The following is a 16,850-nucleotide window of genomic DNA, read 5'->3' as shown; positions in this document are numbered from 1 at the left end:
TCCAACGCGCCAGGCAGAGGTAGATATTATGACATTCAGACCAGAGGCCAGTGGTGAACCGTAACACCATGCGCAAGTTTTTGCACCTCACTATTCTCCCTACCTAGTAACAACATGTCGGTACTGCTCTCTCTCGGGAACGCGCGCACCTCGTGGCACAATCCCCACCCCTATTACGCCAGCAAAAACGTGTTGACATCATTGGCGCTGCTTCCGTATATAATAGCTCGGGCCGGCTAGTTTAGGCGTTCAGTTGGGGGCAGCCTCTCTTACTGTACGCATTGCGTGTTAGGTGTCTTTGTAAGGCATTCTAGCCGCATTATAGTTTTATTTTTTTTTTTGTGTTTGTAGTTCAATTGTAACAACAAGCATCAATCACGGCGATTCTATTAACTGTAACATCACTCATCCACCGAGATCTTTCAACTTCATCCTAGTATAACTGATTTCCTGACGAAAGGAGCGCGACCTTCTCTATCCTTTAGTTATGAGTCATGTGGCCGTGGAAAATGTCCTCAGTCTAGACCAGCAGGTAAGCATTCCGTGTGATATCCTCTCCTAGTGGGAAATGGGGTCTCTGCCGCGCGCTAGTGATGGCCGAGTTGAACGTAGACAAAGGAGGCCTAGTCTGATTGGCAGGCGCCTGCGTGCGCAGTTAAATTACACTGCAGACTCCTTTATATGCACTTGTAATGGCGGAAACCTGACTACTGCCCCTCCCGACCAGGCCCAGTCCTGGTGCCTCTTTCACTGTTTATTTCCGTGTGTCGGTAGCTGCTAGTGTGCGTCACTAGGGTCAAGCGCTTGCGTATGATTCTTATGTTTCCCCGGTACCCTAAGGACTACTTTTCCACATCGCGTCACATTTTCCATTGGGGTTTTTTAAAAGCTTTGCCACATGCGTCTTTTAATCTACAGAATTCGCTGGCGCCTTTAAGGTTGCCGGGGTTTCAGGGACTTGGCTGTATGTTGACAATTCGCATACAAATTTGACAAGCCGGTTGGTCAGTATTGAAATTTGCTGACCGGTGCAGTAATGCTTCCCGTACACTTGAGACAATGCAGATACTCAGAGGGGGACTCGGGAGGAGTGGATTCAGCTACTCCCTCCCATATAGTACAATCCTTGAGCGCTGACTGGCCACCATTACGCGAAGCCGAGTTTTTCTCTGAAATGGCCGCCTCTGCCTCTCTCTCTAGTCTGAACAATGCCGTTTGTCACTTCCTCAGTGGATGTGCTTTTTTGTGGCTGGTGCCGGTAGTGCATTTTTTTTTTTCTCCTTGTGACTGGGGAGAAAAGCTTGTTTTCCTCGTGCGCCATTAGTAGTCGCAACTAACCTATTCTACTCAGCGCTCGCTCTGGGAATTCATATACTGCCTCTGATGAAGCGGATAGTAACAGCGAAACGCGTTCGGCAAAGCCATTTGAAACACTAGGGGATGCCCCTTTTGAATGAACGTATTACGCTATGCTGGTTTTTAAGTTCTGTTGCCACAGGCGCTGATCTTATATATATTTTTTTGGGGAATATATATATATATATATATATATATATATTAGTTTGGAATTTATATGGGAACCACTTGCATATGCACAGTGATGCTCACTTGAGTGTATTCAGGCCAAAAAAACACTGCCCATTGGAGCCTTTCTAGACTTGGGAACTGCCACTGTTGGCAGTAGTTTTTCTGCCAGATATTTAAGGGCAAGTCAACCCCAAAATAAAAAGTCTAAAAAGAACCTAATTCTATGAAACTTTCCAATAAACATTTGTCAGTGCTTTTAAAGGAACCGTTGTGTGAAAACTGGGTAAATATGATGTGGAAAAAAAAAAAAAAAAACTTCTAATATTGTAAGCCATCAATGTCATCTAGAAAGGCTGGAGTGAACAGATATCGAACCGAATGCAACCCAACTTTCTAATTTGCAGCTCTAGTTAGTCGGCGACTTGAAGGGAGCCACGTGGACATAATTGCTAAGAGAGTTTGTAATTGATCCTCAGCATGCAGCTCAGATTAAAAAAAACAAGCTGTTATGACCCATGTGCCCCCCCCCCCCCCAAGTCTCTGATTACTGTCTGTTAACCAATCCATGGAAACCAGGAGAGCTGAAAAGCAGGAAGTAGTTATTATGTTACATATCCAGCCTTTATACATTACATTACAAAACTATATTAGAAGATATAGATATAGATAGATAGATAGATATATATATATATATATATATATATATATATATATATATATATATATATATATATATATATATTCATTTTTTTATTTTTTTTTGCACAGCCTATTTATACTGAGAAATTTGTGTAAAGTTGCTTCTAAAAACAGTTAACAGGGCCAGGTTTGTTACTTTTTGAACAATGTAGATTTTTTTTTTTTTATTCTACAAAATCTTGGACGAAGTGATAAATATTATGCATTGTCTAGCATTCTGAGGTGCTGTCATGGTGCCTCAAAACCCAGTGACATAATGTGTTTTTTTTTTTTTCTTCTAAATTTAGCAGTTGAGCTGGTATATATCAATTGATTATTTTGCACTGACATGTTTATGCAGTGCTTTACAGAAGTTACCACTTATTTAGTGGAGCTTGCAATCAAAGGTCTCGCACACTAGGACCAATTGACCTGCCTGGGTTTTTATTTGGTTGTTGGAGCAGACTTGAGAATTGAACTTGGGACCCTGCACTGCAAGGCTAGAGTACTAAAAAAAACTTCCACTGTGCTGCCCTGGTGCAGTGGAATATTTCTGGTGCTTTGGAAGAGGAATAGCTATAAAAGCCTCCACCCTATTGGTTACTTCCTTGCACAAAAAAAACCTTTTGAAAGGAACAAATACTAGAGGGTAAATCAAATTCACATTTAACCTGTTGCAAAAGAACCTAAATCTCTGCCTTGATGATTTGTTTCCCTGTAATACCCAGCATCCCTAAACAATTTTTTTAGTATGTGTTTTAATATGAGCTTAAAGAATAGCCTATTTTAATTATGAAATGTATATAGTTTGTTATTTTGGGCATTAAACGATTATGAAGGCTGTCACTTTAGCACTTTCTGACCCTACTGAGCAGAAACAAATTGCTCTGATAATGAGCTTCTCAAAGGCTGCAGCTTAGCGAAGGCAGGAGGTTGCTAAAGCACCGTATGGGAATCTTTAGTGGGGAACAAACCACTTTTAAATGAATGGTTTTTTATTTTTAGGTGTTGACTGTCCATTTAATGTTTATTAAAGCTGAAAAGTGGAACTTGATATATAAATTGTTGTGTAGACTTGGTTCTTGAGTCCGATGTGATGGTCTAGATCAGGGGTCCCCAACCTTTTTTACCCGTGAGCCACATTCAAATGTAAAAAGAGTTGGGGAGCAACACAAGCATTAAAAAGTTAATTAGGTGCCAAATAAGGGCTGAGAATGGCTGTTTGGTAGCCCCTATGTTCACTGGCAGCCTACTAAAGGCTCTGCTTGGCACAATACTTCGTTTTTATGCAACCAAAACAAGCCTGGAATTCAAAAATAAGCACCTTTTTTTCACCGAGGAAAACAAAGGGCTTAGGCCCTTGGCATAAGCATATTTATATTGAAGTGCCTGCAGGAAACTCTTGACCTGTACATATTACTAATCTACAAGTTTAATGCATAAGGTGCTGTCCACTTTCAAACAGATTACATCTTTGCATCAAATTGTTTTCACTTCTGGGCTTCCATTTTATTTTAGGATTTTCTTTCTGTACTTGCATGTAGTACTGCACTTAGCCAGTAGATGTCTCACCATTTATTTAAAAATAGTTATGGGTAATCTGATTTGAAAAGCTGCAGATTAAGCACGGTCAACATAGGTTAAATATTTTAAAAAATATATTTTCATTATAATGCCCAATGTATGCATGCATTCAAGGTAGATTTAAAACCTCTTATGAGCATTTCTCAATTTTTCAGTTTGCTGGCCTAGATTTGAATTCAGCTGACGCTCACGGTGCTGGAATAAGTAAGTAGCAAATGCAAAATTCAGTATTTGATATTTTGGGGTATTGCTATGTTAAGCAATTTCAGTTTACTGTTCTGGCTTGATATTTTATTTTATTTTTTTATTTTTTTTAGAAGGACGTTACATCCCTCCGCATTTGAGAAACAAAGAAGCCTCAAGGCATGGTTAGTAATTTCCTTAATTTGCTCAAGATAAACTTGCTGTGAAATGTTGATACATTACAGCATATATAATGGTCCTATTCGTAACTATATGCACCAGTTTTAGCGAAATTGGTGAACTATATACTGAAAGATTTATTGTCATGTAGGTTATCCAAGGTGTCAATACCCAGCAGTAGATGTGTATAAGGGATACGGTGATTGGTGGTCCCAAAGAAATGGTATGATTAACTGGCTTGGTGTGTTGGCTGCAAATAGCTTGGCCTGAATAAGCTAGCCATTGAGCTGTGAATTGCCGTGGAACTTAATCTGCTCCAAATCTACTACTTTGCGCACACTGTTGAAAATCAATGTTTCAACTTGGCTTCATAAGTTAATGTTAATCAAAAGTAGATATTTCATTTTCTAACCTTCATTTTATTCTCCAGTTAAAAGTTGGGTTGACAAAATGCAGGCTTTTAACAAACTGTAGAGCTTTTCCTGATTTCTGTGAAGCTTTATGGAGAACAGTTTGTGAACCGAAGATTTCTTATGACTTACTGTAAATTTTTTTTTTTTTTTTTTTTTTTAAAGCATCTGATCACAAGTTTGATAAGCAGTGTGCAAGTAACATGCATTACTCTGAATCTTGTCAGCTTGCTTAGCTTGCTTTTTAGAAACTAGTTCTGTCACACTTGATTATTTTAGAACTGAATAGAGAAGCCTTTTGTGGCGGTCAGTTTCTTAATGTGATGTCTTTCCTTTTAAGACTCCAACTTTGACTCTGGTCATGGTGGGAATGGCTACATCAATGGGATGAATGATGACCATGACAGTCGTATGAATGGTTATGATCGAAGTGGCTATGGAAGCCGTGGTTCTGGAAGATCTGACAGAGGTATTAAGTTCCTTTTTAAAGTAAATTTGTGTGCAGCACCTGCAGAGATTTGTTGCTAGCAAAATATGGCCTATGTGTAGCTCTGCCTCCCACCTCTTGAAGTACTAAACACTAGTGATGGGCAAATTTGCCGTTTTGCTTCATCAAAAATTTGCTAACATGCACTTAAGTCTATGGGCGACAAAAAAACCATTTTCGCCAGCTTGACGTCATTTTGGAACTTTGCCAATTTACGAACGAATTTGCGCTGTGGCAAATGGACGTAACTCCGCAAATTCACTATGATGCGGATTTTACTGAACGTTGCCTGTTACGCCAGACTTGCCTTCGCCAGCTCAGACAAGGCAAAGTGCAATGGAGTAGATAGGGCTTCCTCAATATTTTGTGGACATTTTTTCTAAGTCCCAAAAAACTCTTGGTGTCTTTTTCCCTATTTCAGGGTGATGGGCTGCAAAAGTCCGTACATTTTTTTTTTTTTGGCTACCCGGGCTCCCCCATAAATTTCCTACCATATGGCACATACAATATACACTGGGCACATGTGTAGGGCAATATAACAAATCTCTATTCTTAAGGTTCCCTGGCCTTGTATAATGTATTTGATGCAACATATACACCCATTAAACTTGACGCTAGCACAACTTCGTCAGCGTTGGGCTCCCTGGACGCAATTTTGCATGTTAGTGATTTTGCGTTGTCTGAGTGAAATTTTCACCTGACAATGTTGCGCTGGCTGCGTAGTCATCTGACGAATTTTCTCCCTATAGATTTCTCCCTATGAGCGTTATTTTTATTGCAAAACTTGGTGAAGAAGAATTTTGCTCATCACTAATAAACACCTTTTAATTGGGAATTTAGTCCTGATATAGACTGCATAACTCTAACTTACCAGTTCCCATGCACCACTCACCTGAAACATTTTTATGCAGGAGTTGTTGGATGGAAACCGGATATATGCCTAAAAATTCTGTTTACTTGGCATTTCCTATGTGCTGTACCTTATACACAGGATTCTTTTGTAGAGCCAGGGAAGTGGGTCTTTACAACTTTTTCATCGAAGAGGCTCTTGTCTTCTTCACATGCAAAGCAGAAGTAATTGACAAAGAAACAAATCACTTCTAAAAATGTTTGACATGGAATATTGTGTGCAATACTGGCTTCCTTCATTTAATTCTTAAGCATTGCATGAAAATGAGTGTCCTTAACCAAAATGATTATACAAAAAGCATTTCATTAAAATGCACACTATAATACAATGTAACTAATATATATTTTACATTTTACTTCGGTAATAAGTCTGGCAGTCCCCCTTTCCATAATATGGAGCTTTCTTGGTAATTGGTTTCAGGATAACTGATCCCATACCGGTATCTCTAAGAACAGAAGAACACTGTTTGAAAATACCTTTTGAGCAATAGCTCTGACTTGTGATATTGTATAAATTTTTGAAGCAGCTTTTGATGGTTTGATATTAGAATTAATACTGAAAGTACTGTGCTTGGCATCTCTTGAGCATTGTATTTTTTTTTTTTTTTTATTATTATTCTAAGGCTTTTATGACAAAGACAACTCTGGGTGGAATTCAGGCAGAGACAAAGATGCATACAGCAGTTTTGGCTCTAGGGGTGACCGGGGCAAAGGAAGCTTATTTAATGAGAGAGGAAGTGGATCCAGAAGGTGAGCATTTAAAACACTTGGTGTTCTGATTAGTAACTGAACAATAAATGTTAGTTTTTCTTTTTACTTACATGTAATGGCCTGTTTCTGTCATGGAATTTGTACAGCATTTACATGATCAGTAACTTGAAACTCTACCTTTTTATTTATACACAAGCATAAATTCCTTTCCTAAAAAAGGGTAGTTCTGTGTGCTGAACACTCACCCTGGCCACTTCAGCTTAAGCTGGTAAACAGCCTCAGGTAAGAACTTCTATACTGGTAGTGCAAAGGAGCAGAATGGTTTTTATCTTGCCAGCATTTCCAAGCCAACTTGCTTGATTTTTAACTTCTACAGTCAATTTGTACTCTATTCCATATGGTATTTGTATCTTTTAAAAATAGTATACATATAACTAGTAAGGCATAACAAAGTGTAATCTTGCTCTTGATGAATCTGAATAGTTAAAATTGCTAGACCATATCAAGGAAAATTGATATGAAAGGGTTTTTGGTGGATATAGTGAAAGTGGACATCTCCTTTTCAATATATATATGAATATAAATGTTGAAGTCCCTGGATCTTCATCCTGAAACACTCCATTTTTTGACTTGGATTTAGAACTGATGACCGTCGTCAAGATGGCTTTGATGGAATGGGTAACAGAAGTGATAAGAGTGGCTTTGGTAGATTTGACAGAGGTAACAGCCGTTGGTCAGATGATAGAAATGATGAGGATGACTGGTCAAAACCTCTCGCTCCAAATGACCGTGTAGAACAGTAAGTATTACTACAGTTGGCTTATTTTTTTTTTGTTTTTTTTTTTTTTTGTAGCAGCTTATTTACCAGATCTTGCGCTTTTTTTTTTTTTTTTTTTTTTTTTTTTCCTAAAGGGAACTTTTCTCTGGGAGCAATACTGGCATTAATTTCGAGAAGTATGACGACATTCCAGTTGAAGCAACAGGCAGCAATTGCCCACCACACATAGAAAGTGTATGTATTATTGGGATTTTTTTTTTTTTTTTTCTTCTGTAATGTTTATAGTGGTTAACCCGTTGCCTTTTCCATTTAGTTTCATGATGTTACTATGGGTGAAATTATCATGGGAAACATTCAGCTAACCCGTTACACGCGACCAACCCCAGTGCAGAAACATGCAATTCCAATAATCATAGAGAAACGGGACTTGATGGCTTGTGCTCAGACAGGTAATTCGTTTACAGGTGTTCATGTCAGTTGTGATGTTTCTGGCTTAAAAAGAATATATTTATGAAAAAAATAATGTAGTTGGAGTTGCATCTATTGAGGTGCTATTGTGTAGAACTGCCTTGTAATGCAGAATTATATGATTGAGGCAATGCACTGCCTGCGACCTAAAAAACAGGCAAACTAAAACCTATGTTGTTGCCTGACCTCTCAACTGCTAGAACACTCCTACATTGGTCAATAATCTGTCCTTAAGCCAAAAACTTGCATGACTGGCCACCAAGCAATCTTTACTTCACTCTCCTCTGTAACAAGATTGTGGTAGGAAGAGCGAACAATGTTTACGAATGCTTACGTTTCATAATTTCCCACTGTCTGCTGTAAAAGTTAAAAACAAGGGTAATAGTTACATTCTGCTACTTGGATAAACTTCAATTGATCTGCAGTTCACTTAACCATTATGTGATCCATGTTCTTCTTCAGTAATGTATGTAAATGAGTGGATTTAACAGTATCCAATTATAATTTAAAACTGTAAATTTTTTTTTTTTTTTAAGGATCTGGGAAAACTGCAGCATTTCTTCTGCCCATATTGAGTCAGATCTATGCAGATGGGCCTGGTGATGCAATGAAGCACTTACAGGTATTCTGTGTCTAAAGTTTATATGCATTCTTTATGGTATATTATTTGCCGGAAGATTAATAAATAAATGAACCTCCGATTCGGTACATTAAAAAGTAGTTTGGTGAAAGAGCCCTTAAGTATGATACTTGCTTTGTAATTGTCATTTATCGAACCTTACTAGCTTGTAAGTGCTACATGTATAGAACTACTCTTTTTATTTTTTAACCAGCTGGAAAATCCACAATGTAATTTAGAGCATATGCTGGTACATTTGCTTCAATCGGCTGGCCAGCTCTACAGCATGGGTTATATTTGCTTACTGCAGTTGTCCCTGAGGGCTGCTGGCAGAACTTGCTAGAAGCATAAGCCTACAGATAGATTCTAGACCTGCATTGGGTCTAAAGTATCTGTTTGAACTTGTTGCAGAATGGTCTATATGAACCTAATTCTAAACTACCTTTTCAGGAAAATGGAAGATATGGTAGACGCAAACAGTTTCCACTTTCTCTTGTTTTGGCACCTACCAGAGAGCTAGCAGTACAAATCTATGAAGAGGCTCGAAAGGTGAGTGGTCATTTTAAGGTTTTAAGTGGGTAGCTTTAATGCTTACATACCCCAAAAAGGCAAAAATTGTAAGTCAAAATGAGTAATCTGATTTGCTTTGAAATAAACTGGAATGTTTTTTAAAATTGGCACATTAACCAATAAAGGTCTATCCTTTAGGCTGCTTTTTTCATATTAACTGAATGTTCCCTAAGCAATTAATAAAAAATAAATTTAGTTTTGCGGTACATTTGGCGGCAGTGCACAAAGCTTCAGAATCCATACCCTTTAGGGAGTAAGTTGCTTCCGCTATTTGCTGGGTAATATCAGGCCTCTTCTTTTAATGTGACCATTTCAGGTCAGTATGAACTTGAATGTTCTGAATTTCCTGATATGTTCACTGCTAGATTATTTATACTTTTAGAGCATTATTGTAGCTGCAAATCTAACTATGTATTCCTAGTTACTTTTATTTGAAATGTAAAAATACTTGTCTGCTCTTGCAGTACTGACCCTATCCTTATTCAGTTTGCATATAGGTCCAGAGTTCGCCCATGTGTAGTCTATGGTGGGGCTGATATTGGGCAGCAGATACGAGACTTGGAACGTGGTTGTCATCTACTTGTTGCCACTCCTGGACGTCTTGTTGACATGATGGAGAGGGGAAAGATTGGCTTAGACTTTTGCAAGTATGTGATTACCCTCTTGCCATTGGGTCTGAAAGGATTTCAGTGTTTTCCAATATAATTACCATTTTTTCCATTTTAAAGGTATTTGGTACTAGATGAAGCAGACAGAATGCTTGACATGGGTTTTGAACCTCAGATTCGTCGGATTGTTGAACAAGACACTATGCCACCCAAAGGTGTAAGACAGACTATGATGTTCAGTGCCACTTTCCCCAAAGAGATTCAGGTATTTCATTTAACACTAGGAATATTGATACTTTTAATCATAATTGATGATGAATTAATTTGCTGAGTTTCAGTTTTGTTACAATGCAAGGTAATGGAAAATGGTGTGGTGTGCACTGTCTCAGTAAATTTGTAATGTAGTGACAAGTAAATATGGGGGGAAAACCTCAACTATTCACCCCAGACTATGAAAGTACAGCATGACAAAATTAGTCTTCCCAAAAAGTGAAGCACAAAGAGCTAATACTAAAAACATTTTTGACATGAACGAGCAAGCCAAACACATTTCATGCCCCATTAAGCACCAAACCAGTCAGGCCTGCTCTCATGTCCTAATGTTTTTGTATTCACTTGTTTTTGGGAAGATTTTTTTTTTTTTTTTTTTTTTTTTTTTTGTCAGTGGTTACAAGCTGTAGTCTAGTATTGATGGCTCTGAGCTTTTATTTATAACATTCTTTTGTAGATACTTGCCAGAGACTTCTTGGATGAATATATTTTCTTGGCAGTTGGTAGAGTTGGTTCTACTTCAGAAAATATAACTCAAAAGGTTGTTTGGGTTGAGGAGATGGATAAACGTTCATTTTTGCTTGACCTCCTTAATGCAACTGGTGAGTTTAGTTTTTTTTTCTCCTTGATGGTCCTTTGTGTTCATGTTGTGCTTTCTCCCTTACTTTATGCTTATACATTTTTGTTTTTTTTTTTTAGGGAAAGATTCCTTAACTCTTGTCTTTGTGGAGACCAAAAAGGGTGCAGATGCACTTGAAGACTTCTTGTACCATGAAGGTTATGCCTGTACAAGCATCCATGGAGATAGGTCTCAGAGAGACAGAGAAGAAGCACTTCACCAATTCCGATCAGGAAAAAGCCCAATCCTTGTTGCCACTGCTGTAAGCCTTCATGTTGTAACATTTATTTCTCCCCCCCCCCCCATTCTTCCCCCAGACTTTAACTTCTCTTCTTTCGATGCAGGTAGCAGCTAGAGGTCTTGACATTTCAAATGTAAAGCATGTCATAAACTTTGATCTACCAAGTGACATTGAAGAATATGTACATCGTATTGGTCGTACTGGACGTGTAGGGAATCTTGGTAGGTCATCTTGTATGCAAAGTTTTTGGAAGTACTTGTAGTTTAAGTTAAAATATTTGTAGTGTTTTAACATGGATATACAATCATTCCTCCTATTTATTTCACAATTTTTTTCAAGCATTATTTTTTTTTAAAAGTTTTTATTTTAAATTTTAAAACATTAAACATGTACAGATCAAAAGAAAGTTTAGAAGAAAGAAAGTTGAGAGAGAAGGAGGGAGGGGGGGGGTAAGGTATAAATTGACATATCCATGATATTAGAACATATGCAGTTAACCAGTTTGCACACTTATCCAGGTGCCCCATATCGCCTCAAATTTGTCGGGGCAGCCCCTTGACACATAAGTCAGTTTCTGGCTTGTGAGAGAGTCATTTATCAGTTTAATCCAATATTGTATTGTAGGAGGGTTGAGTGATTTCCAATGCATTAATATGGCTTTTTTGGCATAATATAGGAGCTGTAGGTAACAGATTCTAGAATAAGAACGTAGCTGCAAGTCCCCTGTTATTCCCAACAAACAGGTTTCTGGTGAACGAATACTTGGTAGTGCGAGCTTCTCATTCAAGTATTGGAGTATAGCACTCCAAAATTTCTGGGTTATCGGACAGGACCAGAAAATATGGAACATGGTACCAGGCTCCACTCTGCACTTGGGACATAGATCTGATACATTTTCATAAATTTGTGCCAGGCGGTAGGGGGTTAAGTAAACTCTATTTAAAAATTTTATTTGTATAAGCCTGTCTCTCATAGAGATAGATATCTGTGTGACAAGTTTGAGTGCGTCCTTCCATTTTTCCTCATCCAAGTCAGGGATATCACTTTGCCATTTGCCCTTAACTCTCTCAAGGGGAGAGGGGCCAGCGGTAGATAGTATTGTATACAACCAGGATAGGGGCTTTGTCAGGTCTAATCTGTGTAAATAGGTCTCAAGGGTTGTCACCTCCAAATTTACAGGCCTTGTTGGAAATTGTACATTGAAAGCATGGCGTAGCTGCAGGTAGCGAAATAACAGATCTGGGTGAGGATGGGCTTCCTGTTGTATTGTGGCATACATTTTACATTCACCCTCATAGACTATATCTCCAAGAGTTTTAATCCCCATCTGTGCCCATCTGGCAATGTCCGGGAGTGAATGAAAATGAGGGAGGCAATTATTGCCCCATAACGGGGTATGGGGGGACCAGGCTTTAGAGGTTCTCCGAACCAGTTTTTGAGACTTCTGAAATACCTGTACCACCGTATGCATAGGAGTAGTGGTAATGTGATGGGGGGGGAGACACCTCGGTAAGGGAGTTTAGCAAGGGCCTCAAGGGAGCCTATTACCGCGGCTTCTAAGACCACTGCTGAGTTGCTCAGATCCGGGACAAACCACCAATGGGCATAGACCAATTGGGCTGCGAGGAAATATAGTTTAAGATTGGGTAGTGCTAGGCCCCCTCCAGGTGCTTGTAGCACCCTTAAGTTTAATCGTGGGTGTTTTTCAAGCATTATTTGTTCCTGGTTATTGTACAGCATAAATTCTGTTTAGGTCGGGTGTATTGACCTAGATATGGAGAAATTGACTTGTGTAGAGTGGACAATTTTTAATGTATTACAGACACCAATTTTGTTACAGATAAGTAGCATAGAAGCACGAACATTGTAAAAAATTGTAGTTGTAAATTCTGACTAGTTAAACTAACCTGTGACTGAAGACAGTTGGGCTTTGCCTTATGTTGTAACTAGATATGTATCTATGGTGGTATGCCATCTAGTTGAACCCTGTAGTTTTGAAAGTGTATCGTATACCATGCCTGAGATTCTGCATGTGTGTACATGTTTATGTACTGCTAATACATATCACTCTTCCTGTGCTGGAGTTGGTAAAAAAAAACAACCTTTATGACTTATACATTTAGACAGTGTGTACGTAAATTGGGTATAGGAGCAATGTCACAATTGCCTGAAATCCGCTTTACCCGTAGGTGAAAAAAATCTACCTTGATATTGGGATCCATTGCAGTCTATGTAAAACACGCAAGATAAAGAAGGGACTGCTGCATTTATGCAAGCTTTTTTTGAGCATTGCCCAATTTTTGCTTTGTTTTGCAGTGCAAACATTGTGGCATTTTTATTGGGATGCATATTTGTACATTAATCTTTTAGTCAACTAACTATGGCTTAAAACTGTCTGTACATACAAAGTTACACTCCCAACCTTTCATGGGGCATTTGTCAAAGGTCAACTTGCATGGTTAATATTGCAAAAGTGCCTCATGAAGTAAACTATATATACTGGCAATTAAATTACACCAATATGAAGGTATACACTCTGGTGCTTCGCTGAGAGAAAGCTGCACTTCCTGTGAGGGCAGCAAAGGGCACTTGTTTTTAACCCTGAGACCTTTCATTTGGGTATTGCTGTTCTAATGTGTGTTATTTTTTTTGTTTTCAAGGTCTTGCAACATCTTTTTTCAACGAGAAGAACATAAACATAACAAAAGATTTGCTGGATCTGCTTGTGGAAGCAAAACAGGAGGTTCCTTCTTGGTTGGAGAACATGGCATATGAACAGCATCATAAGAGCAGCAGTCGTGGGCGTTCAAAGAGGTATTTGGGATTTCCTGGATCTTTTATGTAATGGGGTTTTGAAATTGTTGTCATACTGAAATTGAGTATTTCTTAGATTTTCTTTGTTTTGTTTTTTTCTTGTTAACTAGTTTTTTTTCTCTTTAGTCGTTTCAGTGGTGGATTCGGTGCCAAAGACTATCGTCAGAGTAGCGGTGCGGGTAGCAGCTTTGGCAGCAGCCGCGGTGGTCGAAGCAGTGGTCATGGAGGCAGCAGGGGATTTGGAGGTGAGTAAAGTTGACGGGTGATTAGGCTAAATGGTTGTACTTGGACTAAAATGACTGAATTGCTTACACCTTTCTATTACATTTCCTGTTTCCACAGGTGGCTATGGTGGCTTCTATAACAGTGACGGATATGGAGGCAACTACGGGGGCAGCTCCCAGGTTGACTGGTGGGGCAACTAAATTAGTCTGCAGCTGAAATGACTTAAACAAGCTAATATGGAAACCACATGTAACTTAGCCAGACTATACCTTGTGTAGCTTCAAGAACTTGTACATTACCAGCTGTGATTCTCCACTGAATTTTCTTTTCAAGGGAGCTCTGGGCCGCAAAGAAAGTAAACAATAGAATTAAGACCACCCTGAAGGTGTTGAAGATTTCATTGCTGTAGTGTTGGATTAAAACCCAGATCCATCCCCTCCCAACAACTGCATTTATTTTGACTGAGGATAATTTGTTTGTTAATGTACTGTGCCTTTAACTTTAGACAACTTTTTATTTTGATGTCCTGTTGGCTCAGTATTGCTCAAGGTATAAATTTTGAGACAAAATAAATTTATTGAACTTGGGCAAAATCAAACCTTGGCACACAGGTGTGATACAACTCAAAACAGGATTCTCTTCATCCATGCATTAATATTACAAGGAAAAACTTGTGCGGTAACCCTGCATTAGGGCTTCTGTTTACTTGCCACTTTGGGGCAAAACACCTTGAAGCATATCAGAAGAAATAATTTCTAATGTGGAACACTGTACCAAGTTAAGTTCTGATTTGCTCACTCTATCCTGGAAAAGGTACTCAAACCAGAAGTCGTTTTTTTTTTTTGTTTTTTTTATTAAGCCATTCCAGTCACTAAGGTGTATGAATGTCAATCATACATGTTAAGCACTGTTTTCAGAGAATGCAAGTGAATACGGCAATTATTTTAACAATGTTAAGGCAGATCAGTAAACTTGTGGATTTGCCAAATGAGGGCCGATCATTACAGGAAACGTTTAACAATCTGAAACTTTAAGTAGTTTTTAGGAGGTATCATCTATAAATTGACATATGCCTGTCCTGAAGATAAATAGAATGGCTGGCCACAGCAGTATGTGGCTCTGTGACGGGCCTGACTGATTTTGGTCTAAACGCATGCTAGTGTTGATGTTTTTTGGTCAAGAGGATATGAAAAGAAAGATTTAAGCAGCAGGCTTTATTTTAATGCAGATTCACATTGCTCTGTTCAAGCTGCGTTGAGAGGTTTAAACATACTTGGCTTACAGTAGACTTTCTAACATGGCTCCTGAAGAGTAAATTGAAATCTTGAAGATCAACAGTGGAAAATGTACATAACTGCACAAGGTGTCAAATCTGCTAATAGCGTGCAGTTTAGCCAGTTTTAGTTGCATAGGTTTCCATTGTATTTAGTATGTCAATGCTAAATCTGGCCAAAGACTAATTCCCACCTCTAATGCCTCTGCCACTTGAAATTTAGCTTAGTTTGGGGTTGAATTTTTTAACTTCAGTGGCATGTGAAGGCAGAAAAGTCTACAGTGCAATAGATTTTAAGTGTATTGTGCCTTGCTCTAAAATTTTTTTGTAGGTGCACTTGACAGTATTGAGGTCATTTGTTATGGTGCTATTTAAAAATAGATGTGGCCCGTGTACATTTTGCCCATAACTTTATACAAACTTCTTTTTATTGCACATTCAGAATTTTTATACAAGTCTTGTGCGAGTGTCCTTAACCTTAAATCTTATTTTGTCTCTGAGATGGCAAGACACTGCTAGGAGTGTAGCGCAAGAATGAGATTCGAAATTTGGGACCATGGGTATGGTAGCTTGGGAAGGAAACTATTTTGCACACAAAGGATTTCTAGATACTTTTTGCTGCTAGTTTTGTGTAATATTTATTGAACATTTTGACAAATATTTATTTTTGTAAGCCTAAGTGATTCTTTGAAAGTTTAAAGAAACTTGACCAAAAGACAGTACAAAAACACTGGCACTTGAATGTTGAATGTCAACGTATGCGTGAAATTATATATTTCGGGGTAGCGTGAGCTTTTAATGTTAAGTCATATTAAACTCTTAAGTCAATTTAAGCAGACCCAGTATTGGCTGTGCAGCCATAACTTTCTGGTGTAACTGAAATTGAATGGGCAATTTAAAATTGAACATGCCAAGGTTTTGATAACACTTGTCTTAAGATATTGCAACACTTCAAAAACATGCGTGAAGTGTCCAGATTCTCAGATGTTTGTTGCGTGAGTTTTGTTTAGTTGTGTGATATATTTTTATTTCAATGAATGTCTGGCACATTGCAATCCTCAACATGTGGTTCTCTTGTCCTACTGGTATAATCAGTGACTTGTCTTCAATGATTACATATTAGCAAGGAATTTTGGCAGCAATATCTGAACAAGATGAGGTTTATACATATTTAAAATATGCAATGAATGGATTCAAACTTGCTAAATGTCAAGATTGACTCAAGTCGCTCTAGTTTAGTCCATGCTTATTGTACTAGTTTAGATGCTTAGCACTGCATGTGCTGTGCATTACTGATTTTATTAAAATAAAAGTTGGAACAGCAAAACATTACAACTGTGTGTAGTTTCTTATCATGCAGTCATTTTTTTATGTATGTGTCTGTAAATATAAAACCACCTACTCGGACTTCTGTGCAGGTAAGATCTATAAAATGAAGTTCAACAGCAATGCCTTTTTTCAATTTAAAAATAAGGTATATCAAAGTCACATTGGTGGAAACACTATTTAGATGTTGCAATGTTTAAAAAGCTTGGGTAAAAGACGAGGTTTACCAGACAGGGTGTTCGAAATATTCATTTGCTAAAACCCACTAAATACACTTACTGTGTTCAAAGCTATGAAACTTGTCAGCCTAATTACAGAAGGTGTGTAATGGTAGGGCGTCTGCATTATTGCCCTTGATCGAAAGATAATG

At 38.2% G+C, this 16,850-nt stretch overlaps 1 protein-coding gene across 3 annotated transcripts; it reads left to right on the top strand.

The window, feature by feature from the left end:
* The first annotated feature begins 238 nt into the window (after positions 1 to 238).
* ddx3x.S (DEAD-box helicase 3 X-linked S homeolog) lies at positions 239 to 16,486 on the top strand. Of its 3 annotated transcripts, XM_041583010.1 has the most exons (19): positions 239 to 532; positions 3,945 to 3,993; positions 4,107 to 4,157; positions 4,304 to 4,375; positions 4,903 to 5,031; positions 6,582 to 6,708; positions 7,310 to 7,468; positions 7,582 to 7,681; positions 7,761 to 7,896; positions 8,452 to 8,537; positions 8,985 to 9,083; positions 9,591 to 9,751; positions 9,833 to 9,977; positions 10,440 to 10,584; positions 10,682 to 10,863; positions 10,946 to 11,063; positions 13,503 to 13,656; positions 13,783 to 13,901; positions 13,999 to 16,486. In XM_041583010.1, exons 1-19 carry the CDS (start codon positions 488 to 490, stop codon positions 14,079 to 14,081), a joined length of 2,160 nt encoding a protein of 719 aa, XP_041438944.1. In that variant the 5' UTR covers positions 239 to 487; the 3' UTR covers positions 14,082 to 16,486.
* Positions 16,487 to 16,850: the final 364 nt, after the last annotated feature.

This window comes from Xenopus laevis, chromosome 2S (assembly GCF_017654675.1).
Source record: "Xenopus laevis strain J_2021 chromosome 2S, Xenopus_laevis_v10.1, whole genome shotgun sequence".
Classification (NCBI taxonomy): Eukaryota; Metazoa; Chordata; class Amphibia; order Anura; family Pipidae; genus Xenopus; species Xenopus laevis.
This window is presented reverse-complemented; position numbering and strand designations above follow the sequence as displayed.

Bases quoted from the DNA above. Each gene is read 5' to 3' on its own strand.
- ddx3x.S (XM_041583010.1), top strand. From the start codon at position 488: ATGAGTCATGTGGCCGTGGAAAATGTCCTCAGTCTAGACCAGCAG. The intron at 10,585-10,681 runs GTGAGTTTAGTT...TTTTTTTTTTAG, and splicing joins TGACCTCCTTAATGCAACTG to GGAAAGATTCCTTAACTCTT. The intron at 11,064-13,502 runs GTAGGTCATCTT...TTTGTTTTCAAG, and splicing joins TGGACGTGTAGGGAATCTTG to GTCTTGCAACATCTTTTTTC.